Genomic DNA, 26911 nt, shown 5'->3' with positions numbered 1-26911 from the left:
GTTTATAGGCTTTAATAAAAAATGGCCTGCTCAGTTTGTATTTACATTCTTTTGAACACTGAAATGCAGATTTTGCTGGTATAAAATATAAGTACCCTATGTTGGTTTCGAAAGGATTCCACCGGATTTATGTTGAATCGTCAATTATACAATAACCGTATGTACGTCTCGATTTTGATTAGTTAGCTGTTATCTTGCAATTTTATCCTTTGTGATAATAGACCGTCTCCGTGGTCTAGTGGTAGAGCGTCCGCCCGGACAGCGGAAGGTCCGGGGTTCGAACCCTGGCCGCGTCATACCAAAAGACGTTAAAATATGGTACTTGTTGTTACCCTTTCTGGCGCTCGGCTTTAAGGGGCTAAAACAAGGACTGGTCGGCTCGGAGTCAGTATACTGTGTCTGAGTGGGGTATTCATGTTGAACTGCGACATGGTATCTCAGTGTGCTAGCACTGTAAATCGGCATTAGTCCAGACTAGTACAAGCAGCCACACACACACGTGCATGCACGTCGCTATATATGTGCAATAATCTTGGACGCGACGTTAAACACAATTTCACCTCACCTCACCTTTGTGATAATAAAGAGCTATTACTTTCGTTTAACGTCAGTTATCAATATTCTATGTATATTACTGCGGTCTGTTAGTGATTAAATCTGGGGCAGACAAACCAGTTATTATATAGTACGATAACATGCATGCACCTAAATCACCACACCTGACCACTTGATTCATTGAGTCGCCTATACCTAATAGCATGAACAGTATATTCCAAGAAACTTCTATGTATTTCCCGCATTACATAAAATCCAACGTCTTGATATCATAAGAAATTCGGATATGTTTGTTAATAAGTCCATGTTACTAAGGACAAAATGATGTAAATTGTAATTACAACAATGGCTGCTATACAACTGCTGTAACTGCCGATGGCCTACGTAACCTTGCTGAATAAACAACAACAACAACAACAACAACAAGATTAATGCAAGCTTACGAGTGATCCAAAAGTTCATGTGCTTGATAAGAGAACTTAAGAGGAAAAGGCAGGGATACTCGTCGCCTCTCACGCAAGGCACATGACAAGGAAATCGGCCTAGTTATCATATTACAGGCGATAAAGTCATGTGTGGCGGCAAAGGTCCCAGTGTTTGTGATTAATTCCTCAAGATTATGTTACCCCAACACTGCTTTCATTGTACAAGTAGTACGCAGGTATCTAAAATTGCATTGATATATATGGAATGATATAACAAAGATAAGAGACTGGTTTATTCATATATCACAGTAGGGAAGGCAATACATCACAAAGAAAGTCATCCACATAGCATTAAATAATCAATGATCAATGGTTCTAGTGTTGTAGTTATACAGACACCAGATCAATAATTGGTGGTAGTGTATGACAGTTTGGCAGGTACTTTTTTACAATGTCCATCTCTGGTAGATGAACAAAAAACCTTCTTCCTGTTACACATGTTACCAAACTGTGAACCTATTTCAGGATAATTATATGGTTTATGTACATGGACAGATGTACTACGAAATCAACATAGATAAATAACATGTGCACACTAAGACAGTTAAACACACATAAGTAGATGACCATACTATCTGAATGAATATTGGGACAGTAGAAACCCAATTGGTATAAATGTCATATTATTTGCAAACCACAGCACACCAACAGTAACATATTTCAGAACAGAGAGTATGTACTCTTTCTCTGTATTGCTGAGGTTAATACATACATGTTATTTCTTTCTCAAATACTAGTATTGTGGATTTACATCTCATTGGATTTGACAGAAATATTCTAGTTTAGGTATCTGTGTGTTCAGAGGGAGGACATATTTAGGTGTATGTCTTTTATTTTTGTGTATGTGTTTAATTTTGTAAAATTCTCAATTCTGAAACGAACACATGTAATAATGTTGCGTATTACCAGTGGTCTTTGTTATATGTCGTCTAGACAAGACAAGACAAGAAGTTTATTGTATGAAAGGCCTCCGGCCTATATACAAATACACACAATGTATGCATACTTTCAACATATAAGTGCGTTCTAGGAGACATTTGTATTTACAAGTTCTTGCCGAATATTGAGTGCTTGATGGAGAAATTGAGCTAAACTGTAGATTACACCAGAAGATTGATTAGACATAAGTGATATAAGGGATGTGGTACATTGCTGTTTAAGGTATTTAGCGGGTACAAAACGTTTTCGGATATCTTGGTAAAACTCACAGATAAAAAGTACATGAAATTCGTCCTCAACACCCATATCACATAATGGTCACAAACGCATAGATTTTAACGTATTTAGTCTTCTTCCGGTATTTACTCTAAAATCACTCAGTCCCATACGAAAACGCGTGAATGTTGAACGAAGATTTAAATTACAAAGAACACTTAAATATTTTTCAGGCTCCAGTAAGGATTTGAATGATCTATACACATCTTATCTGCTACTTGCATTTAAATTAGACATCCATGTTTGATAAAAGGTATTTACAATTCTTTCTTTGAACATATTTACAAACATACAGGTGTTACCAACTCCTTGATAAATCCAAGCATAGCCAAAGCCATATGAGAACAAAAGTACCCGAATATTTGATGCCCAAGTTGTGTAACCCAGATTATCATAGTTGTATAACATATTGTAAGCTTTCCTTAGCAGTCGCTGTTTGTGCATAGTAAGTATTTTTAGCCAATATCTGATACAACGAATATATGAATTAACGTACAGAGGATATCTACCGCACTCTCCGTAAACAATATTATTAGGGGAGTTGACTCCAGTCATTAAAAAAATTTTACAAGCAAGAAGATGTCCTTTTTTCGATTGTATTAAAATGTTTAAAACCCCATAATTCAGAGCCATACAAAAGTATTGGTTGTATCTGTGTGTCAAACAATTTAAAGAATATACTTGGGGATAAAGGCTGGAGTTTAGATAAAGTTGACAATAACATGACCATGGCTTTTTTACCCCTTACAGATAAATCCTTTACAAGATTACCCATACTTAAAGTGTTAGAAAATAGAACACCTAGGTATTTATACTTGCTAACAACTTTAACTCTCGAACCCTTATATAACCATTTTTCGACTGAAGCTAATGGGCCACCTCTTCTAAAAACGACTATGTTTGTCTTTTCTAAGTTTACAGTTAACTTCCAATCATCAGTGTAATCAGTCAAAATGTTTAATTGGTTCTGAAGACCCGAGACTGAGTGTGATATAAGAATAACATCATCAGCAAACAATAATAAGAACAATTCTAAAATATCCGGACATAATTGGACCCCGTGTTTGCCACTATTCAATATTTCTATACACAATTCGTTAATAAAGAATGAAAATAGAATGGGACTTAATACGCATCCTTGTTTCAAGCCAAGCGGACAATCAAAAAAGTCAGTGAAATCACCTTTACAACGCACACACGCCCTGACATTAGAGTACATACTTTTAAGAATCAGGTACATTTTGCCCCGTAATCCAGCTCTCCTAAGGCACACCCACAGTTTATGACGATTTACAGAATCAAAAGCCTTCCGGAAATCAACAAAAGCTACATACAGTTTTCTCCCACGTTTCATCAAATATTTTCCTATAATTGCATTTAATGTAAAAATATGATCTGGAGTCGAATAGTGTTTTCTAAACCCGGCCTGATATTCTGGAATTCTATCCCTCATATTGGCCCATAACGTTAGTCTGTTGTTTAATATACTCGAAAATACTTTCCCCAAAATACTGTTTAATGTTGTACCTCTATAATTATCTGCATTGCTAGCATCTCCTTTCTTATGAATAGGTATAACAATGCCCTTCGACCACGAACTTGGAAATACGCCTGAACGAAAAATCATATTAAACAATTCTGTAAGATAGGGCAAAATTATCTCCCTTGATGATTGCAGCATTTCAGCAAGAATATTATCCAGTCCCGGGGATTTACGTTTTTTTAAGTGACTGAATTGCTGTCAGTACCTCATGACGTTGAATATCAGATTCAAGGATTTCCCGATCTATTTCAGAAAAGAAATCATCTTCATTTATAGGATCAAATATGTCATCAAAAAGCGTATGATCAAATACGTCATTTGTTGAAAATACTTCTTTAAAATGAATTGCCCATTCAGCTTTTGAAATGCTACCAGCAGGGATGTTTTTCATGTTAATGGATCGAACCTCTTTCCAAAATTTCTTAGCATTACCCATTGCATTACATAGCTGTCCAATTCTATTGTGTCGTATCTTGTTCTTATATAACCTGATTTCGTACTAGGAGGCGAGCTTGCAGGACTTATGAAAGAGTTGGTTACATGCCTGTTAGATCGGAATATGGCCCAGATGACACAACGATGATATCTTGAGTCAAGGTTAGGAACTCGAATATCAACGAGGGTAATCTGGGGGAGGTGACGGTGGACGTGAGCTTGCAGGACTTACGAAAGTTTTGGTTACAGGGCCAAGGATGGACAATACAACAGGGAGGAGGAACACAGCATGCAGCATGCCGAACAGGATCACTGTGAACATGATCTTGAAGAAGGAGTTGAAGATGTAGGACTTTGAGAACACCAGCACAAGAATGCCCAGAAAGGATGACAGTCCACCGTTTAATATGGGACCAGCTGCATGGACAATGGCAGATTCGGTTTTCTCTCTCCTGTTTCTTCCCTTTCCAATCATATAGGCAGAGCACACGTGCACGCTGAAGTCCACCGAGAAGCCGACAGACATGATGAGATGGATCATTGTCACTGAGCTGAGACTCAGTCCCCAGATGTAAAGGAACCCGAAGATGCCAACGAGGATAGAAACGATGTTCAGGACGACAAGGAAAACCAGAAGAGGATGAGGAAGGAAGATGCAGGTGACCACAGTCATGACGACCAGTGCCACGCCCACAGTTTGTAGTGTATTGGGTAGGATGGCAACATACTGCTCAAAGAAGATATAGGCTGGGTGGAAGGTGTAGACAGAGAGAGGTGAGTTGTCTGCCAGAGCTCGCATTCGAACCATAACATCGGCTTGAGCGTTGGATTCTTTAATATTTGTTGATAAAAGATAACATCGGGAAGCTTCGATATCAGTATCAGTTGAGTCAAATACCACATCGTTATCAAATACTGTGGTTGTAGTAAAAAATGTTTTCAATCCCGATACAAAGGCTGTGGTGCTGCTGTTATCATAAACAGCTGTTGCTTTATAAGAATCGAACCAGCAAATCAACGAATTCTCATCTACTCCAGAGTCTGTTTTTGCACTATTGATCAGAGACTCGATATTATCTACAGTATTCTTGTCTGTGTAATTTGTGGTTGGGCCAAATACAAACGGGACAGGGAAAGAGCTTGAGAAGTATGCATCATATATCTCACTATAGGAATAATAGTATGAATCTGTGGAGACCAGGTTCTTCAGAATCAAACCTTGTTTGAAGTTCAATGTTCCCCATATTGACACTCCGAGGTAGGCCAAGAATAGCACAATCACAATTACCTTCCCCCACACACTCAGTAACATTCGTGGCAGGTACTTCCGTGGCAGTGTCTCAAAGAATCGTTCATCCTGACCCCTCTCTGTTGGTGGTGAGCCTCCACAGCAGTACACTCTGCAGGTCGAGGCGCCATCTTTCCTGAGTTCGTCTCTGGATTTAGTTTTGAGGCAGGTCATGCAGTGTCTGTTACTGTTAACCCGACGGCCATGGAGGGCAAGGCAGGGGGAGAAGAGGAGGCACTGGTACAGGTAGCAGAAGATGACAGCCACTCCTGTGAACGAGAAGAATATATAAATCAACACCATGTTAGTTTTCGGGGTGAAACGAATGGACTACAGGGGAGAAGAGAACCTGCGCTTTTGGCAAGATTGCTAAAATGCGGCCCAGAGAATTTAAGAATTTGTCAAATTATGAAATGAACAGAAAGCAAGAAAACCATTTTGATAACGATAAGAAATCTCTTTTAAAAGAAGAATGCATGGTACGATTCCGACTTCACACCATCAACCTGAACACAAAGAATGTACAACACACACCGAAGGGGAGAAAATAACCTGCTCAGAAAGGTCCATTAATCTGAACATACTCTATGGAAACCACTAATCTGTATAGAGACAGATGGTAATTGACATCTTAATTGAACCAGGTAGGTGTAACTGGTTTGGGGCTAATGTACATCATACTAACCTGTGTATACACAGAAGTTCCTCACACTGAGAAACACAGAAGACACGCCAGTTAAGAAGGCCAGGAGATCAGTGAGGGACGTGATGGTGATACCGATACCCGCTGAGGCAAAGGTCATTCCCATCCTACTGGCGACGGACTTGTCTTGGTGAGGGTAGGTCTCCGCCCAGCTGGACATCAACAGGAACATGTCGTCCACACCGATACCTTCAACAACAAGAGGATGTGAGTAATGATTTGTTTCACAGCATGGGAGATTCAAAGTGCGACTAATGTGGCAAGGCTACTTAAATAAAATATATCTGACCATTAATCTCTTGTCTGTATTCTATAACTCTATTATCAAACTATTCGAACATACCTATGATCAGAAATGGTGTTACACCGACGATATTGACAAACTTTACACCACAAAGGCTGACAAGTCCAAACGATGACATGATGCCAAATCCAGCTGCCATAACGCCAGCCCATGATGCCCACGTCCTCGATGACACCACATCACCTCCGGCGACGACAGTGGCATACGTGATCATCAACGTGAAGGTTATGGAGAAGAACAAGATGTCTCCGTTTGTGTTTTTGTTCAACTCTGTGTCTAATGAATGGGAGGCAGCATAGTTTATCCTTGTAGATGTTGTGTTTAAACTTGCTGCTCTCTTCAGGAACGCTTCTTCCCACGCTCTTGCTTTTGCTTTGTTAACCGTTGAGTCCATTCGTAAATTAAACGTGACACTCAGGTACTTTGCTGATAGCACTATTCCACCTGTCGAATCAACCTGTCCCAAAATTGCTGATAAGTCTATGTTATTCCAGTTTGGGTAGGTGATTCCACCAGCCAGATAAGCATTATATACAGCATCTGTTGTGAGGAACTCTCCTGAAACAAAACAACTCCCGTTTTGTCGAGCACAGATATCATCATACTTGATCACCACCCCATCATATGTAATACTGATATCTTTTATTGTGCTTATATGATTCCTTATTTCTTGCAAGGGTGCATTGGACAGTACATTTACATCTGTCGAGCTGCTCACTACAAGTCGGCCATACATGCCGAGATCTGACAGTGCATGCCCTCGGTAGTTGCTCCCTGTTGCGTCTGGGAACGTGGCCTGGTACTGAACTCTGTCTTGCGATGCTCTGCTGTTAATGGGCGTGTACAGTGTCTCTGTGTCAGTCTCGTTGGACAATGTTATCATACCACAGCTGAGACAAAGGGTTACTGAAAGTGAGGCAACTACCAGTACAACTGGGTAGGTGCCAATGAAAACACCGATCTTTCTGAAAATCCTCTGGAAGAAGCCAGACACAGCCTCGAAGCATCTATTTAGGCAGCCCATCCTGGACTATTCATTTGCCGTTACATCTGGAAAAGATTAAATGAAATAATGTTAGAAAAGGGTACCGAACACGTATGGTGGTCACGATATCATTTTCATACATGTTGAGTGAAATGGGGTCGAGTGAAAGATTATTGCACTTAACGATGGGCATGTGGCAGCTTGTTCTAGTCTGGAGAAATACCAGTTTTATAGTGCTGGCCCACTAAGATACCATGACGCAGTTTAACATAGATAACCCACTCCGACACATTTTACTGATTCTAAACCCAACATTCCTTGTTTTGTCCCCTTACTGTCGAACGCCAGGCAGGGTAACAACAAGTCTCTATTATAGATGTCTTTTTGTATGATTCCGGACCTTCCGTCAAATATAATTTGCTTGTTTACTTCATGATTGTCGGTTAACATTTTGTTAATAAAAGCGTGTGGAATACATATTTTAGGACGGTTTTTCATGTGGTCTAGTAAGGTGATATTGCTTTTGTAAGTTTTATGTAAGTCTATTTCGGGTATTAAAATCGTTTCAACCATACATAAGGTGCACAGAGCCGTTGCGTGCACAGAGAGATCACGATTGAATAGTTATATTTTTAAATTGCAAATTACCAACCACACGGTATTGTTCATAGATTTATTGTTTCATTAGTATCAGTCAGTCTGACATTCGCAGAGTTAGAAACTGAACCTTCGAAAACTGTAAGAATACCTGAAGACTCAACGTTTTAACTCTATAAATTTTGTTTGATTTGTAATGTCCGTATGGCACACACACACACACACACACACACACACACACGCACACACGCATCAGAATACCGTTTTACATTAGGATTCTTGATAAACGGAATAACAACCCGGGGTCCATCTTCAAATACTTGCCGTTATAAGAATCAACAAAACAATATGAATATGAAATGTGAAACGAAATTTTCTGCCGTGTACATTCTACTCCTCTGTGATACCATCTTCGAAGAGTGAGTGAGTGAGTTTGATTTTACGCCGCTTTTAGCAATATTCCAGCAATATCACGGCGGGGGACACCAGAAATGGGCTTCACATTTTGTACCCATGTCGGGAATCGAACCCGGGTCTTTGGCGTGACGAGCGGAAGCTGTAACCACTAGGCTACCCGACCGCCCCTGAACAGCACAAAGAGATGAACAAATATTATTTGTGAATGTCAATGATATAAGCAGGTACTTTACACTGGAGCAATTACATTAATTCATCCTGGGAACAATATATATAACGACCATGGTAACTCCGTGGAAGCAAAAGATATGACGTCCACACAAAATGAAACCTTTTTCCTAGTATCTATTTCACCGATTCCCTTGTATCCTGGATTGTATTAACACATGCTGGGTATGGCAGGAGTACTGCTGGGCGCATAGTTTCTATTTCATCTATTCCCTTGTATCCTGGATTGTATTAACACATGCTGGGTATGGCAGGAGTACTGCTGGGCGCATGGTTTCTATTTCACCTATTCCCTTGTATCCTGGATTGTATTAACATATGCTGGGTATGGCAGGAGTACTGCTGGGCGCATAGTTTCTATTTCACCTATTCCCTTGTATCCTGGATTGTATTAACACATGCTGGGTATGGCAGGAGTACTGCTGGGCGCATAGTTTCTATTTCACCTATTCCCTTGTATCCTGGATTGTATTAACATATGCTGGGTATGGCAGGAGTACTGCTGGGCGCATAGTTTCTATTTCACCTATTCCCTTGTATCCTGGATTGTATTAACACATGCTGGGTATGGCAGGAGTACTGCTGGGCGCATAGTTTCTATTTCACCTATTCCCTTGTATCCTGGATTGTATTAACACATGCTGGGTATGGCAGGAGTACTGCTGGGCGTATAGTTTCTATTTCACCTATTCCCTTGTGTCCTGGATTGTATTAGCACATGCTGGGTATGGCAGGAGTACTGCTGGGCGACGTCAGGTAACCACAAATAAACACCTACTTTATATGCAAATTGTTTGAGTGGCGGGTGATACCTGTTGACATGCTTACCCTTTTCGCGAAGCCCTGGTGTCATCACTGATTTTCAATGATCAATTCATATAATTTTCACAGCTACTCTGTCTTCTACGTCTGTTCGTGAAATGATCGCTTGGCAGATACTCGATACTGATTATTTTCTGGCGTTAAGTGGTTTAATTATTATATACATATGAATGAAATACTCAAATTTATCAGTGACGATAGATCAAGTTATCAGTCACTAGTGACAGATATAAAAAAGTTATATCAGTCACTAGTTACTGATATAAACAAGGTGCCGGAACTACTTTCTCCTGAATCAAAACATTAAAGTGTTATCCCCCTTTGTTTACGTCAGATGCCGACTGTACTCAGTCTCAACCGCAGGTGCATATATTCTCTTCAACTGACCACAGGAACTTTTTGACGAGTCTGATGTCTGGAAATAACATATATGGCAGTGTTAATATCACTCGTGCGCCGGACATGCTTCGCCAGACATTAGGCACAACTGGCGACAGCGAGACGTACCGCCGAGGCGACAAGCGCCCGCTTGAATTTTCCGAATGTTTCAGTTAAAATGTTCGGGGTTCTATAAATGTGTTTATGTCAACTTTCATACTTTTCTGTGAGAAAATTTGATCAAATTTGGCGGATTTTGTAAGCCTGGAGAGCGCTCAGCTGATCGTTCGACATGGTCACAGTTCTAACTGTTTATATATTCCTACGCCAATAAAATAATCGCTGTTTGAAAATGATTTTTGTTTTCATTTTAAACAGGAATGTTTAATTATGACAAACAAAAATGTCAACGGAACTTAATACTCGTTATGAAATAATATATTTCGCATAACATATATTAACAGGGCTAGTTTTATTTACGAACTTTATTCTTTTCGCAAACCCCGTTTATACGGCGGTGGTAAAGGGGCGACAGGGAGAACTTAGTAATTTATCAGACACTGTTTTCGAAAAAATATATAAATTGCAAGTAATAAAAATAAAACATGTATAAAATAAATAGAAAATTCAATGTGTTTTCTCAAATACCACTTTTATCTCATCTCTCGTGAAAATGCGTCACTCGTGAAAATATTAGACTCTCCCCACTTAACTCGATGAGATAAAAGTGGTATTTGAGAAATCACATTAAATATCCTCTATATATTCATATGTATTTTGTTATATCTGCCATATCTAAATATGTCATTATCATCGCCATCGAAGTGCAACTGCTTCCTTGTTTCTTGTCCTCGACAACCAAACAGAATTTATTTCCTTAATTGTCAAACTAACCAGGGATAAAGATCATATTTCAAAATATTCACATATTATTAACTTAAAAATGAAAAAATATTAATATGATTTATTACATTTTGATTTTTTTAAATGATATACTTGTAGATACAGGCATAAATTCACATATATGCAAAATATCTAACATTATTATTTTCATAAAATAACTTTAAATATTGGAAACTACGAGCCTTAAAGATACATGTCCGTGATATGTAATAGATACAGTAGCTGGTACTGAACTTGTGTAGGTTTTTCAAGCTGAAATACATATTAATAAGATTGATGCTAACTGTTCTGGGGTTTTAAGCAAACGCAGTCGGCAGCACCAGGACATTTAGACTGGTGTAGTCTCAATTTTGTAATGATAATAAATTAACAAAAACAAGCAAACACCCAACAAGCAGATAAATAGTCAATAATTTGGAACATTGTTCGAAGTTAAGTTAATAGAGGCGTTGATGCATTCGGAACACTTCAAGGAAGAGAAACAAATATATCTCGAATTTCTAAATGGTATATTTGAAATTCATATTGGAATCAGGGACAAATGTGTTTCTCATCTATTTTGTTTCATTTAAACTTCCTTGTTTTTTTTAGATCGAAACACAATGAATTTTCATTGTATGATCTTAGAAACTTTTGTAATGTCATTTCCAGAGTTTACCTAGAAAGAAGATATTCGTTAGAAACATACCAATCACTTGTACAACATTTTCGAGGAAATATAATGATATAAATTATTGAGTATTTCTTCAAGCCAAGGCCTTTGTTCATTTCGTTACTGAATGCCTGTGATTGTAATTTGTCAGGTACATGGAAATATATTGGGTGTCTGGTATAACAAAGAGTACGTTTCTGCCATAATAGGCTCCGTTTGCACAAGAAGACTATTGTGAAGTCATATTAGTTACCAGTAACGTGTTATTATACATACATGTAAAGTTTTGGTACTTCTGCAATCATATATGTAAACATAAGCATATATACTTGGATTAAATCGTTAAAATAAACTGTTGAAATACCTGAACATTGAATCTACACTTAACGTCCATTCTCGCCCATTAAAACCTCGAAATCCTGATAACCATCGACACTATATTGACCTATTTGAATCGAAAAATGATTAGGTGTTCTATGTTATGTAAATGATACTCAGGAACAAACAGTAACAGTTACCGGGTTTGCTACCAGGAATACAGCCATTCAGATAATCTTGGTAATACAGAAGGCTGCAGTGTTAGGGAGTCTTCACATTCTCCGAAAAGTTCTGGGTGGGTTTGACTAGGCAGTGCTTCCTGGGAGAAGTCCCATTCGCTGTCTGGGCTGCGTGTAGAGGGGGCAAGTAAGAGCCCTGAGCTGATGATGAGCCTAACGAGCCCCACTGTGCCAGGATCACCCAAACCCTCTTTGATGCATTTTTTTATTTTTGTCCGTTACTACTACTACTACTACTACTACTACTACTACTACTAGTCAATTTATATGGCGCTGTACCCATGCTTAAGCATGCCCTAAGTGCTAAGACATTTATTACCCTGGACAATGGATCAGTGTCCACTCAACAATCATTCTCAGTTCCCTTGGTAGTATACAACCAGTGCTGCCTGATTGGTGTTAAACGTCGCATTCAGCAATATTCCATGTGACGGCAGTCTGAACATAATCAAGTCTGGACCAGACAATCCAGTGATTCAGATCCTGAGCATCGATCTACGCAATTTGGATAAGATGACATGCATCAGTGGAAGTGTATTTTACCAGATATGATTTAATCGCATTTGGAATCCAGACGGTCAGTAAATAATAATAAGAAGAATATATAAAATAGAATAAAACTTAAGCAGAGCAAATGTTGTCCGAAGGTTGAGTTGAACAAGTCTCTGACACCATCCTGAGCCGCCGATGTCAGTCTGCATTTTCGGTCAGGAAATGATTAGCGTCATCTCATATTTTGTCAGTTGTTCAAACTTAATTTGACCCGTGAATAGGTCTTCAGCAACCCTTTCTTGCCGTAAAAGGTGACTATGCTTGTCGAAAGAGGCGACTAACGGGATCAGGTGATAAGACTCGCTGACTTGGTTGATGCATGTCATCGTATCCCAATTGCGTGGATCGATGCTCATGTTGTCAATCACAGGATTGTCTGGTCCAGACTCGATTATTTACAGACCGCCGTCATATAGCTGGAATATTGTTGAGTGCGGCGTTAAACAACAAATCAACCAAACAAACAAACTTAATTTACCAGTTCTCTATAATATGATGTATTGGTAGGAAGTAGAACCAATTTGACATTGAGCCGTCTCTGACACCAACCTGAGCTGCGATGTCAGTTTGCATTATCAGTCAGGGAATGAAAAGTGTCATCGCATATTTTGTTAGTTGCTCAAACCTAATTTACCGGTTCGACGATCTTCTCAATAATATGATACACTGGTATGAAGTGTAACTAATCTGACGTTAGTTTGTGTAGATGATCATGCTTGAGCAAGTACTTACCCCATATAAGCTGGATCTTGGCCTGTCGTTCGTTGAGAACGTCTTTGTATCACATTCCAGCGGTCTTTACTTATATGTAGTCTACTGTGGAATATTCTATATTCAACATCACAGGTAAATTCGTCCAACGAATCATGGAGATATTGAGATTCCCTCCCCTCAATGCTACCTGGCCACGGTGATCAGTATCTGTATCAACGCACGGATCAGGAAGTAGACGTTGCAGCCAATCAGTGGCTTGCACTCACGTGACTCAAACACAATACTGGACGTTATGAGTAAGATCAAATTTAGTCTCAATTTATCCTGGTACGCGAGGGTGGTGTGGTAGCCTTGTGGTTAAAGCATTATTTCGTCACGGGTCGTCACATTGGCTCAATGTGTGAATGCCATTTTGGTTTGATGAATTGATACAAGACATTTGTTTTCACCTACAGCATCATACCATGATATTTGTTAAACTAAAACCAGGACCAAATCCGCTAATAAAATGAAACAACATCAATTGACACCACGCATAATGACAATGAAATATGACAGACTGATAACATGAGGTGAGATAAGGTTTAATGTCGCGTTCAAGCATTGCACAGCATGCACGTGTGTTGAACTGCTTGTACTGGTCCGAACTTACGCTAGTTTTATTGTGCCAAGTAAGATGCCACGCCGCATTATAACATAAATACTCCACTCAGACACATTAATCTGACTCCGAGTCCGTCTTTCTCTTGATGCCCAGCTCCAGGCAGGGTAACAACAAGTATCATGTACGTCTTTTGGTATGACGCAGCCAGGAGATCGAACCACCAACCTTCCGGATTCCGGGCAGACGCTCAATCCCTTTCACCTCAACACGAGTTGGGGATGACAGACGAATAGATGTGATTCATCAACCTCAAGGATATACTAGATAACGTCTTCCCCGATGTACTTATAGAAACATTAGAACCTGTCTAGTAATGATATGTATCTATCTGGCTTTCTTTTCTCAGTCTGCCTTTTTAGTGATAATTTGTATGTACCTAGCAGACTTTTCGTTGTTCTTCTAGTGATAATTTGTATGTACCTAGCAGACTTTTCGTTGTTCTTCTTGTGATAATTTGTATGTACCTAGCAGACTTTTCGTTGTTCTTCTAGTGATAATTTGTATGTACCTAGCAGTCTTTTCGTTGTTCTTCTTGTGATAACTTAAGCTTGTGTCGTCCTGGCACTTTTCGCTTGCTTCTGATTGTCGTAATAGCTGTGTTTTAACCTGGAACGATCTGCTTCTTCGTTTACAAGTAGAAACCTGAATCTACCTGGCACCCTTACCTACTTTGCCAGTGCTAACACCCCTCTTGTGTATGTCGAGCAAATAAGTCACTAAAACGGTGCACGGTGGTAGGAAACTCCCCGAGGTAGTAACACAGGAGTTGTGTCCCTTTCATCACACCTCATGCCAGGTACACACAAACTATCACTAAAATAGCAGACGGAGAAAAGAAAACCACAATACATACATATCATTACTAGACAGGTTCAATCCCTACCAAGTCGGGTGTTTATCCACTAAGAAATCCCCAGCTGGTTTAAAACGGTATTGAGGTTTGGTGTCATGTATTAAATGAAGATATTGTCACCAGTAAGGTAGTTTGATCTTGGGAATATAAATTCCCAGCCTATTTCTGAAGTAATTAAGGGGCCGGCCATTAGATATTTAGGCTAACATTTTAAATTAATAGCAATATCTGGTTTTGCAGATTAGGCTGAAAAATTCTAACCTCCATACAAAATAGAATTCTTACTCTGGCAGATAGATGTTAAGGAGATACATATCTGTTGAAATATAATATGTCAATGCTAGTGAAATATCATTCTCGATTATCTGCCGAAACATGTTCCATTGGGTATAAAAGGCAAATTAAAGTTAAAATTATATGAATTGATCACTGAAAATCTGTGATGCCACCGAGTGTCCATTAAAAGCGTAAGCATGTCCTGTTTAATCGGTAGTTCCCGCCACACACACAATTTGCATACAAAAGTAAGTGTTTATCTGTTGCCTGTTGCCTGTAAACAATCGAGTCTTGACCAGACAATCCAGTGACAATCTAGCGCATTTACAGTTTTTTTTAAAAACTAAACACGATTTCTTAATTTTGAAGTACAAGTGCAGAGCTTATATACATTTAAAGAGAAACACTTAAAAAACATGTTCAACAAGCAGAAGGGCACAATTAGTACCTATGCGAAGACCTGCTACCAAATGTTCTATCCGCAAAATTGAGTTATGGACTGGCCTACGATTTCAAGTATATATCTTTTAAATATGTCCACATTTCCACTCCGCTTGTCTCATATATTCCATGGCAGCTTGATATTTTTCAGAATTAAGGTGAGTATACTGAAACTCATTGACAACATATACACTCTTCAAAAAAGGGTAAATAAGACCATTTTTAGTAAATTTATTGTACGTAATAAAGTTGATATATTTAATTTAATATCATAGATACAAATATGACATTTTGGAGCTACATAGTCACATGTTGTCGTTGTACAAAGGCATTGACAAGTGTTCATTGTCATGTCACATAAGGCCACGAGGTGGCGCTGAACTCAGTATCTCGTGTGACCGCCCGGGGCAGCAATCACGGCTCTGCATCTACTCGGCACTGGATAAGTGCACGAATTCTGTCCTTCGGAAGTGTCTGCGGCGTGTTCTGACGTTGACGTACACGTCGATCGAGTTCATCCCAGGGGTGTTCGATCGGGTTGAGATCTGAAGATCTCGAAGGCGTTGATGTTGGCATTATGAAGGTAGTCTACCGTGACACGAGCTGTGTGTGGTGGAGCATTGTCCTTTTGAAACAGCTCCCTCTGGAATTCAATGATTGGAAGAAGGTGAGGTTGAAGAATTTGATTCATGTAGCGATTTGCTGTCAAATATCCCTGAACCACAATCAAGTCAAATCTCGTGGTGTAGGATATGGCCATGTGGAGCAAAAGGCTCATTTCGACGACGATAAACACATTGTCTCCCATCTCGCCGGTGAAGAAGAAATCGTGATTCATCGCTGAACCCAACTCGTCTCCAGTTTCTCAAATTCCAAGGCTGTAAGGTATGGCACCATCGCAAGCGTCGCTGTCGATAGATCTGTGGCAAAACAGAAATTAACTGGTCTTCTGGGTCAGATTCCAATCTCGCGAAGATGGTCACTGACAGTCTGGTACGATGTCATCCTTAAACCAGGGTTGCGTCCTGAAGTCTCCGTAGATGTGGCATTGCGATGAAGTATGTGGAACAGTCGAATGTAACTCTTGGTCGGCCGGTTCTAGACGGTCTGCAGTGGAATTGATATGTATGTATCGGTCACAAAGGCGGCAAATGGTGCTGTGGTGGACGTTGAAGTGGCGTGCAACAGAAGACTGCGATTCCCTTCTTTGGATACGTCCTATGGCGATGATCCGATCGGCAGCGCTGAGTCTCGGCATTTTCAAACTTGAAAAAATGTTGACAATTGAATGACAAATTATTGGCTTATGCTTGCCTTTTTATAGCCACTACCACGAATGCCATAACTTGCACGTGCATTTTGCTTTACTGTTTTTCTCCATGACATTTTTGAACAAGTGTGAAAACAATGCCGTTTAAGACATTGCAAATCGACAATGGCTGCGTTTTGACGCACCGTTTGTCGAATATCGGGCCACCACCATTTTCAAATAACATATATCCAATCTATATACCGCATTTTTTTTTAAGGAAGTATATACTACCTGTGCGTTCATTTTTTGAAGAGTGTATTCGATTTAAAAAAAATATATTTTGCAAAATGGCCACAAAAATCAAATTAAGTTGTTCTGGGGATTTAGGCATCAAATAATAAAACTTTACAATGACGTACAAACAAACTACGGGTTCGAATCACATTTGAAGTAACTGTAGATGGCCTATATCACAAAAATCAAATTAAGTTGTTCTGGGGATTAGGCATGAAATAATAACACACTACAATGACGTTCAAACAAATTACGGGTTCGAATCTCATTCGAAGTGTCTGTAGATTTGTAGATTTGTAGATTTGTAGATTTCGAGTTCATTGTGTGTGAGTATAGCTTTGACAAGGATTTGGTGGTACATTTGCTGGACCCTGCAATCTATCTCTCCTCAAATAGAATATAATGAAGCTTAGGAATCCAGTGTCCTCCCTGTTCAATGTCAGAGAATGACCATTTAATGTTAAACATTGGACAACATTATGCCATTTAACAATGGACAGATTATCATATCGATTCTGAAAACATAATTCCTATTTTCATCTGGACATCCGATTTACAAGTTTTTCATCTATAGTGATGTTACATGTAACCAGTGATAGCGTCTCATATGGTTCAAATTTATGTCTATACATAAAGATTCAGAGTGACAAGAAACTCTCTCTAGGACTGCATGACAGGAGGGATGACTTCATTTTTTCCAATTGTAAGCTTTCCCTTTATGTGGAGCAATATTTCAGCAGTTCAAGCCTTTGGTGTCTACATTTCACAACTTTTGAGGTTCAATCAAGCATGCTCTTTATTTATGGAGGACATTTCTAAACATGTTGCATCGGTGACAGGTGAACAGTTGACTTGCATTTGCACGTGTTTGTGATGGGTGCCAGGATACGCTCGCCTTTCGCGAACAGCTGGTATCATCACTATTTCATAGTGATTCATAGTGATTCAGTGGAAGGGAATTGGCAATTTGACCATGATAGGAAATGAATATTTAATATGATAGTTCAACTGCTATCTGAAATTAGAAGTTTCATGATAATAGTAAGGTTAAAAAGTATATAGTTGGAAAAAAACTTGCAGAAAGCTGATCAAGCCTTTTGTAAGCCATGCATCTCTTGGTTTGGTTCACGGCAATGCTGACCTGAAAGTTGGGAATTGGGTAACATGATCAGTATTGCACTATAGGTCAACAGTATAATCGAATAGATATATCCTCAACGGATTTGGCTTGGTCTTCAGTGCATTTTTGCAATACCAGTGAGCCACGATTTTTTAAAATATTTTCACCTTCCGTCTTACCCATTAAGTCTTCAAGTTCCTTCAAAACATTTGAAAGCAATATAACTGAATTTTAATCCCGGCGAAGCTTATCATTAATATAATCTGAACACCTCCATCCCCCACCCCAGTCCAAAAGAAGTCTAATGTTCACAAAACATCTACTAACTCTATAGCCTCATGTTACTATATTTTCAAAGGATTCTAATAGTAATACTTCGAGTATCGAATGGGATCTCTCGCAGACAATTCCCCTTTATCAGTATATGTATATAATCAGGCTTTAATCCTTGTGTGCGTGGCGGGTGCTTCTAATAGGGCAGGGTATGCTTAACCTTTCCGCGAACACCTGGTGTCATTACTGTTTATTTTCACCTCTGTTTGGGCTCGTATGCCCAGGGAAATTTGTTTCGGGGGAGTCTTTCTCTGGCGTTGACGTCTGAAGTTCAAGGCTCCCACATAACAGTTTCATTTCGATTCCTGTAACAGGACAAGATACTGACAACACTGACTCTCTCTGAAGAATGAAGAATGGAACTACACGGTGCATATAAAGCGGAGTGTCGTTTTGTGGCATATTCGTTATTAAGTAACATAGACGCCGTAAGTTTACCCAAACTGACCATGCTATCATCTGAAAGTATTGGAAACACGTGAAATTCAGAAATACATTTCTTTTACTATCACAATAACATATCCCCATGATGGAAACTTAAACCTTCGAAGCCACTTCACACTTGATTTTTTATGTCAACAATAAAACGTGGCCCATTTATCTCAAACCGCTGGTCAAAATTGTCCTTAATCTACTAGGAATCGTCTATCATGGATTCGAATCCAAGATGAAAACAGCATAATGGTCATTGATCTGTTTTGAAATGCTGGACAGACAAACTATGGCACCGGGAATGGATTCATGGATGCCAGGATGCATGGATGTCAGGAGGCAAAATGGCCAGAGTGGTCAGGCTGTAAACTGCGGTCCTCCAAACATTGACATACTGCAGGAAAAGCATGCAAAGCAGATGCAATCATTTGGATATGGACTGATACACAAAAGAAGTATACAAGACTGCCTCTCGCCTCATGCTGAATAAACCATGGGTTACTGTGTGTAATCTTCAGCTGGTGTAATTTGGACAAACTCTTCTCAAGGAGGGTAACATTGAGTTAGAGTCTCGTTTTCAATCTGTTTTAGCTCCATACATGACAGCTGTGTTTTCAGCATTACTCGGTACTGTGAAAACATTTTACTTTGAAGCACTGTAAAAAAGAACCAAAATTAGAAGCAATGGCAAAACTACTGATGTATGTAAAAACTGTAGTTGTGACCAAGTTTCATGACGTAGACTTTTCTTTCATCGACAGGGCCCAATACGAGTTGTCTTTGCTGAGGTACATCCACCTCATATTTTCTCAACATTGTCTTTCATAGAATTGCCTTTGAGCCTTTGGCTACCAGGGAATCGTCACCGTCATTAATGGCATAATGGAGTTGGCTCAAACATTCTCAAAGGGACATTCCTTCAGCAATTTGCCACTTTTACCAGACAGACCTATTGGACAGGAAATAAGGTCTGTACTTCAACTATGATACTACTGCCGAATTTTGGAAGCAGAAGTTGGTGACGGTTCCTCGCATATCACTGGCGGACAAAGCTGAGGCATCCCAACCACAGATGGACAGTTTTCGTGAAGAAAAGAGCCTGACTGCTGACATGTACCAGAAATTGATGCTGTTCTCTAAAAGTGCATAAGTTGCCTGTTTTCCAGTGCCTACTTATTCAACTCCTTTTGTCCCTAAAATCTCATCAGCATAATGTGAGGTAAAGGTGGTGTGAAATGGGGTTTAACGTCGCGTCCCAGTTATTGCACTCATATAGTGACGTGCACGTACGTGTGTGTGGCTGCTTGTAGTCCGGACTAAGCCGATTTTATAGTGCTATCCCACTGAGATACCACACCGCAGTTTAACTTGAATACCCCACAGTATAATGACTCCGAGCCGACCAGTCCTTGTTTTACGCCTCTTAATGCCAAGCGCCCTGTATGGTAACAAGAAGTACCATATGTTGATGTATTTTGGTATGACGCGCCCGGGGAACGAATCCCGGACTTTCCGCTCTCCAGGCGGACGCTCTACCACTAGACAACGGAGGTGGTCTCGGCATAATGTCACCATATCAACATGTTGATCTGAGAATGTTCCGCCCAACAATGTGAACATACGTGTGGTATGAAACTGTTTGATCAGATGACAGTGGCTTCCTTCACGAAAATAGCAAGGAACTGGATGAATGCAAAGGCAATGGAATATTCCCCTTTGGAGACTTACATAAGCTGACAGCACAGGAGCATGTAAGGAATATGATGAGAAACTTTGTTATATACGACGGGCGTTCAATAAGTTTTGCAACTTCAATATAAGACCAAGTTGCAGAATATCTTTAGCACTTTTATTTTTCAATATAATCTGCATTTACCTCGATACACTTATTCCATTTGTCCTTTCAGCATTTGTCCTTCCAACACTTTTATAGAAATCCGCAGATTGGCCCTCTAACCACACCTCTGTGGCAGCCTTTATGTCCTCGTCATCCTGGAAGCGTCGTCCACGAAGGGCAGATTTGATTTGCCGGAACAGGAAATAGTCACTGAGGGCGAAGTCTGGGCTGTACAGTCAAATCACCCAGCCGACAGCCCAGACTTCGCCCCCGGTGACTATTTCCTGATCCGGTAAGTTTAAACAAAATGTGACAGAGAAATTACTGTTTGGGCCAGATACAGGTTTGTGTTTTGACATAATCACACGGGAAATTTCTCAATCAATTATGATTTCTCTCAATGCAAGGTCAGGTCGTTTCACTGAGAGGCGCATGAACATTGTCACTGATACGCATTTTAGACTGTTAACAGAAACACTTTAAGATCCGGGCATGACGATCACTAGTTTAAGTAGTCTCCGTTTGTGTTTTTGTTCAGCTCTGCGTCTAGCGAATGATTGGTTAAAGAGTGCGGCGTTAAACAACAAACCAACCAACCAAATCACCGAAGTGGTAAACGTCTGAGACCTGCATCACTTCGGGCTTTCCTCCCACATTAAGCTGACACGCCGTGATATAACTGGAATACTGTTTAAAGCGGCGTTAACCAAACTCACTCACTCACCCATACGTACATTAAACTCAGGTTCTTTGCAGACACCACTTTTCCACCTGTCGCATCAACCTGTCCAAGAAAGATGCTGATATGTCTTTCTTATTCCAGTTTAGGTAGTGATTCCACCAGCATGATAAGCATTATGTACATGAGAGTTTGACTATATTTACTAATTTCCTCGCTTTACGGCCCATTGTAAGTGAACAAAATAAAAAATGCACATGCAAACTATCGACTCGATCCCTGTCTAGACTGACAGTGACAGTCCAATTGCAAAGTCAGCAATCTATGAAGTTACCTCAGAAGGTGTCGGCCCGGGAAGTCGAAAATCTATTTACCAGTAGTACCGGAAAGGCGAATGGAGGGGTAAGGGACTGGGGACCGGGAAGGCGAATGATAAGATCAGTGATGTGTACCCTCGTTATGTATACAACGGACACTTATACATTGAGGACACTGGGGTGTTGTGAGACGGAAAAGTGAAGAAAGAGATAAAACAAATTGAACTCAACTTACTTCCATTGAACTCGTGAGACGGAAAAATAAAGAAAGAGATAATCTACTAAAATTGTTAAAATTGAACTCAGAGAATGTGATTACTAACTTCCATTGAACTCAGATTAAGTAATCTAGTAAAGAAACGATGAAGCTATAACAACACGCGGGAATCAGTTAATCTCTACTACTATATCTTGTATTGAGAAGATGCGACTTTAACGCAAAAGTTGTTTGAATTGTGAGTAGGATGTCTCTTTGTTCTGAAACCCAAGTAAGAAGTATATAAGAGTTTTATATGTACAAGATCATTAACGTTCAAAACGATGGCTAATGCACAGGTACGTTTGATTTTCATCGCCTCTGTTCGTGGCGGCAAGCATCTTTACTACAGTGGTCATAAGTATCGTATTAACAAGAAGGCTGATGAGAAGACTTATTGGAAGTGTGTCACCAGCCAGTGCAAGGCCAAACTCATCACCTCCGATGATGTCCTTCAGTCACAAGGACAGGCACACAACCATGTAGAACAGCCCTTCATCATGCACGTTGATGCCTTCAAATCGAAACTAGTTCGTCGTACCAAGACCGAGGTGACTCCTATACCCAGGATCTACGATGATGAGATCGCCAACCTGAGGAAGAACCATGACGTTGTACCTGATGGTGTGCTGGCTGCGATCCCGACCTTTGCAGCGATGAAGACTATCCTTTACCGCCAGCATCACAAGACTGTTCCACGCCTGCCCCAAAGTAGACTACACGTCAACTTAGAAGGAGAGTGGACCCGTACTCAAGGAGGAGAGAGATTTCTTCATACAGTACCTATGTCAGAAGGCGAAGACCCTATCCTTATCTTCACTACTGACAAGAACCTAGAACTGTTGTGTGAAGCAGACATTGTGTATGCAGATGGCACTTTCTCGTCTTCTCCGAAGCTGTTCGACCAAGTGTACACCATTCATGCTGAGTTTCAAGAGCATATGTTCCCTCTTGTATTCTGTCTTCTACCAAACAAGGCAGAGTGTACTTACGTGAGAGCTTTTGAATACATCCAAGAGGCTGCACACAACTTAGGTTTTGACTGGACTCCCCGGGTGTTTCAGCTAGACTTTGAGCGCGCTGCCCACAACGCCGTTCAATCTGTGTTCGCAACTACACATACTAGAGGCGGCTTCTTTCACTTTACCCAGTGTATGTGGCGACGCGTACAGAAGGAAGGACTGACCACAGAATACACTAGCGTTGAAGAAGTGAAGAAGGTTGTAAGACGAGCTTCTGCCCTTCCCTTGGTGCCACTAGACATGGTTGAAGACGTGTGGGCTGATGCGATTGCAGACAGTCCTCAAGGCGTCAAGGTGACGCGCTTCAAGGACTATGTTACCACTACATGGGTAGAAGGATCTTGGAGCAAGGACCTGTGGAATCACTTCGGAAACCAGGGACGCAGAACAAACAACAACCTTGAAGGATGGCATCATCACCTGAACAAGAGCGCCCAGAAGACCCACCCTAACATCTTCGAGGTAGTGAATCTTCTGAAACGTGAACAATCTCTAACAGAAGTGAGGGTTGAGCAGCTAGGCGCTCACCCAAGAGCACCTGCTCGGAAGAGAAAATACCGAGTGATTGACTCTAGACTCCGTGCCTTGAAAGAAGATCTGTTGAACCAATTGACGACAACAATGGACTACACTGACGATGTGGCAGATCTACTGCACTGGGAATGAACTGAATTATTACATAAATGATAAAATGTATGTCTATATACATCTTCAAATACATGCATGATATATGATATGTTATACTATACTTGTTATGTATTGACTTTGTTGCCCAGATTAAATAGTGTCCTCATTTCATTGGTGTTTTCTTTGTAATTAACAAGTACCGGGAAGGCGATCATCTGCCATAATAAGAATTTTTGTGATGACCGGGAAGGCGAACGTAATTTCTAACTCTGAGGTATTGATTTTCGCCTTCCCGGCCCATAACCGGGATTGGGGGAAGGCTCCTTTGTGCCGTGGGCCGGGAGCCACGAAGAAGTGCCAGTAAGCGTGAACCCAGGGGAGAGTTGGGTTACATAGACTGGCGGCAAGTCTCCCTCACCAGATCCCGTATTACAGGGCTGTGGAAATACGGGACGCCCCCCGCTCACCATCTGTCTCCAGAACTCTCACACCGGCTTCTTGAAAAAAAATTCAATGTTCTGTACTTTTTAAAATCAAAATACATTTAGTGTTTGTCAGAAGAGCTAGTTACATACTTAATCAATTCTAAGTCGATTAAATGGTTTGTTTACGGTAGGCGAAATTATTTGACCATAGTGTCATTGCCAAACCCTTTAGTTCAATTCTAATTGATCCAGACTGCACAATATCGGGGGAAATCATCATTACATCTCTGGGTTTTTTTGGTACCGTTAACGAAGGCGAAAATATTGCATTAGTGTGTCACATCATGTATGACGAACAATACACAATACATTACTAAAAATACAACATCTGGCCGATTCAAATGACGGGGATTGCTAATTGTAACAACCTGTAAATACCTCCCATCTTCGGTGAGGCGCCGTTTATGTATTTCAGATCGAAGTGCGGCGAGGGGGTTAAGAAAAGTAGAACTTGACATTAAATTAATTAGGGAAGCTACATCTTTCCCAAAATCTAAGATCAGAGTAAGATTGAAAATGAACTTCATCTTCAACAGCATCACAATTACAGAATTTACAAAATCGTTCTTTAAGTGGAAATTTCAATGACATTTTTGTTTAAGTATTTTTAACAATCCTATTTCGTAAAAATGATTTCTTAGTTATGCTTTTTTTCAAATCTACATTTGTAGGTATGTGGGTAGGTAGGCTGTCTGATAAAGACAGTGCCTTCTCACGTGAACAAATTCCGACCCTCTCTGATGTTATTGTTAGACATCGGGGAATTCGTAATTCGAATTGATAACGCAATCATGCGGCATACGGGCATTCATTGGGAAATGAAGGACTATTGGCTTGGTGGTGTTCATCCAGGCGTGGTCACCCGCTACTAACAATATTAACCCGTGAAGCTCCGTGTTAGAATTGGTCGTCAGCAACCCATGCATGTCGTAAAAGGTGACTAACGGGATCGGGTGGTCAGCCTCGCTGACTTAGTTGATGTATGTCATTGTATCCCAATTGTGTAGATCGATGCTCATGATGTTAATCACTGGATTGTCTGGTGCAGGTTCGATTATTTACAAAAGCCGTCATATAGCTAGAATACTGCTGTGTGTGGCGTTAAACAACAAACAAACAAATGTAGATCTCCAATCATCATTTATCACCATGCATTTGGTGTAGTCTACCGTGAGGACGAGCGCAGAATTCTCTGGAATGCAGAGAACACCGCAATCTATGTGTACAAAGCTTTGAAATTCCTTTTGCCTCCAACATTTGAGAGAATTACCCTATCGCATCCGCATTGCGCATTCATGCGCGGGGCTTTTGACGTTCAATGTGTATTGTGTAGTACAGTGGAATATCTGCTTTGGACTTCATTGAGTCATTGTTTTGACATCCAGGTGAAATGAACGCTTTACTTGTTGTGGGGCCAAAAGTTAGTCTGACTTAGACAGAGGTCCGTATTAGGAATATTATAACATATGATAACACATGTAAATAGAAACAAAGTTCAAAGAAGTATTATTATGAATCATAGTACATTCGACACAATTGATATCGCCTTGTATTACAAATGCTGATTAGTTAAAGTCCTGTCTCGACATATTCCAGTGTGCGCGGTAATATTTGTAAATGTAATATGTGTGAAGAAAATATGTCCATATTAGTGATAAGGTAGCTCAGTGTCTCAATCAAGTTTTGGCACGTCACGCCGAAACTGCCGAGCTCGATTCCTTTCATCGGGGTAATGTTTCGAATGAAGCCCATTCCTGCAGCCACCCGACGCCGTGATATAGCCGTTGAAGCGTATAACACCATACACGTGTATTAAGTGCACTTATAAACTGATTTGAAAAACTATTTTACTCCTTCCTTAACTGTTTATGTATAACGTAACGTAAAAGGAATCGCTCTATACCCCCGTCTGAACACTGTATGGCTTCCCTTTAACACGGGGGGTTGTTATCTATACAAACGTCCCTCTGGAAATAGCCTGAAAACTAAGTGGCAAATCTGTGAGCCTCGCTTTTATCGCATCAAAATACTTTAAAATACGGGTTTGAAATACTATGTTCACCTTCCTTAACTATTTAGGTATAAAATGACGTAAAAAGAGTCGCTCAATTCCCCTTTTGGAAAACTATACGGGGGGCTGTCTGTGCAAACGTCTCTATTGAAATAGTCTGAAAACTTAGTGGCACATCTGGGAGCCTCGCATTTTTTGCATGGAAATAGTTTAAATACGGGTTTGAATACTATTTAGGTATAACATAACGTTAAAGGAGTCGCTCTATACCCCCGGTGGAACACTATATGGCTTTCCGACGTTTGCATAGACAAACTCCCCCCCCCCCCCCCCCCCGTCCCGTGTAAAAGGGAAGCTATAAAGTTTCAGACACGGGGTATAGAGCCGCTATTTTAAAGTTATTTTGTGCCTAAACGGTTAAGGAAAGAGATAATAATATTTGAGACCCGTATTTTAAACTATTTTCATGCGAAAAATGCGAGGCTCCAAGATGTGCCACTAAGTTTTCAGGCTATTTCCATAGGGACGTTTGCATAGACAACCTCACGTGTTTGAGGGAAGCTCTATAGTTTCCAAGAGGGGGGTATAGAGCGACTCTTTTAAATTTATTTTATGCCTAAATGGTTAAGGAAAGAGATTATAATATTTCAAACCCGTACTTTAAACTATTTCGAAGCGA

General features: G+C 40.2%; 1 protein-coding gene across 1 annotated transcript; it reads right to left on the bottom strand.

Annotated features, from left to right (window-relative positions):
- Positions 1 to 1255: 1255 nt before the first annotated feature.
- Positions 1256 to 13545, bottom strand: LOC124111031 (patched domain-containing protein 3-like). Its single transcript, XM_046470578.2, has 4 exons — positions 13352 to 13545; positions 6568 to 7578; positions 6207 to 6413; positions 1256 to 5790 (listed from the first exon to the last, which is right to left on the bottom strand). Exons 2-4 carry the CDS (start codon positions 7550 to 7552, stop codon positions 4412 to 4414), a joined length of 2571 nt encoding a protein of 856 aa, XP_046326534.2. The 5' UTR covers positions 7553 to 7578; positions 13352 to 13545; the 3' UTR covers positions 1256 to 4411.
- Between the last annotated feature and the right edge of the window lie 13366 nt (positions 13546 to 26911).

This window comes from Haliotis rufescens, unplaced genomic scaffold (genome assembly GCF_023055435.1).
Source record: "Haliotis rufescens isolate VD_foot unplaced genomic scaffold, xgHalRufe1.0.p SCAF_5, whole genome shotgun sequence".
Taxonomy (NCBI): Eukaryota; Metazoa; Mollusca; class Gastropoda; order Lepetellida; family Haliotidae; genus Haliotis; species Haliotis rufescens.
Note: the sequence above shows the minus strand (reverse complement) of the source record. Positions and strands in the feature narration are given on the sequence as shown.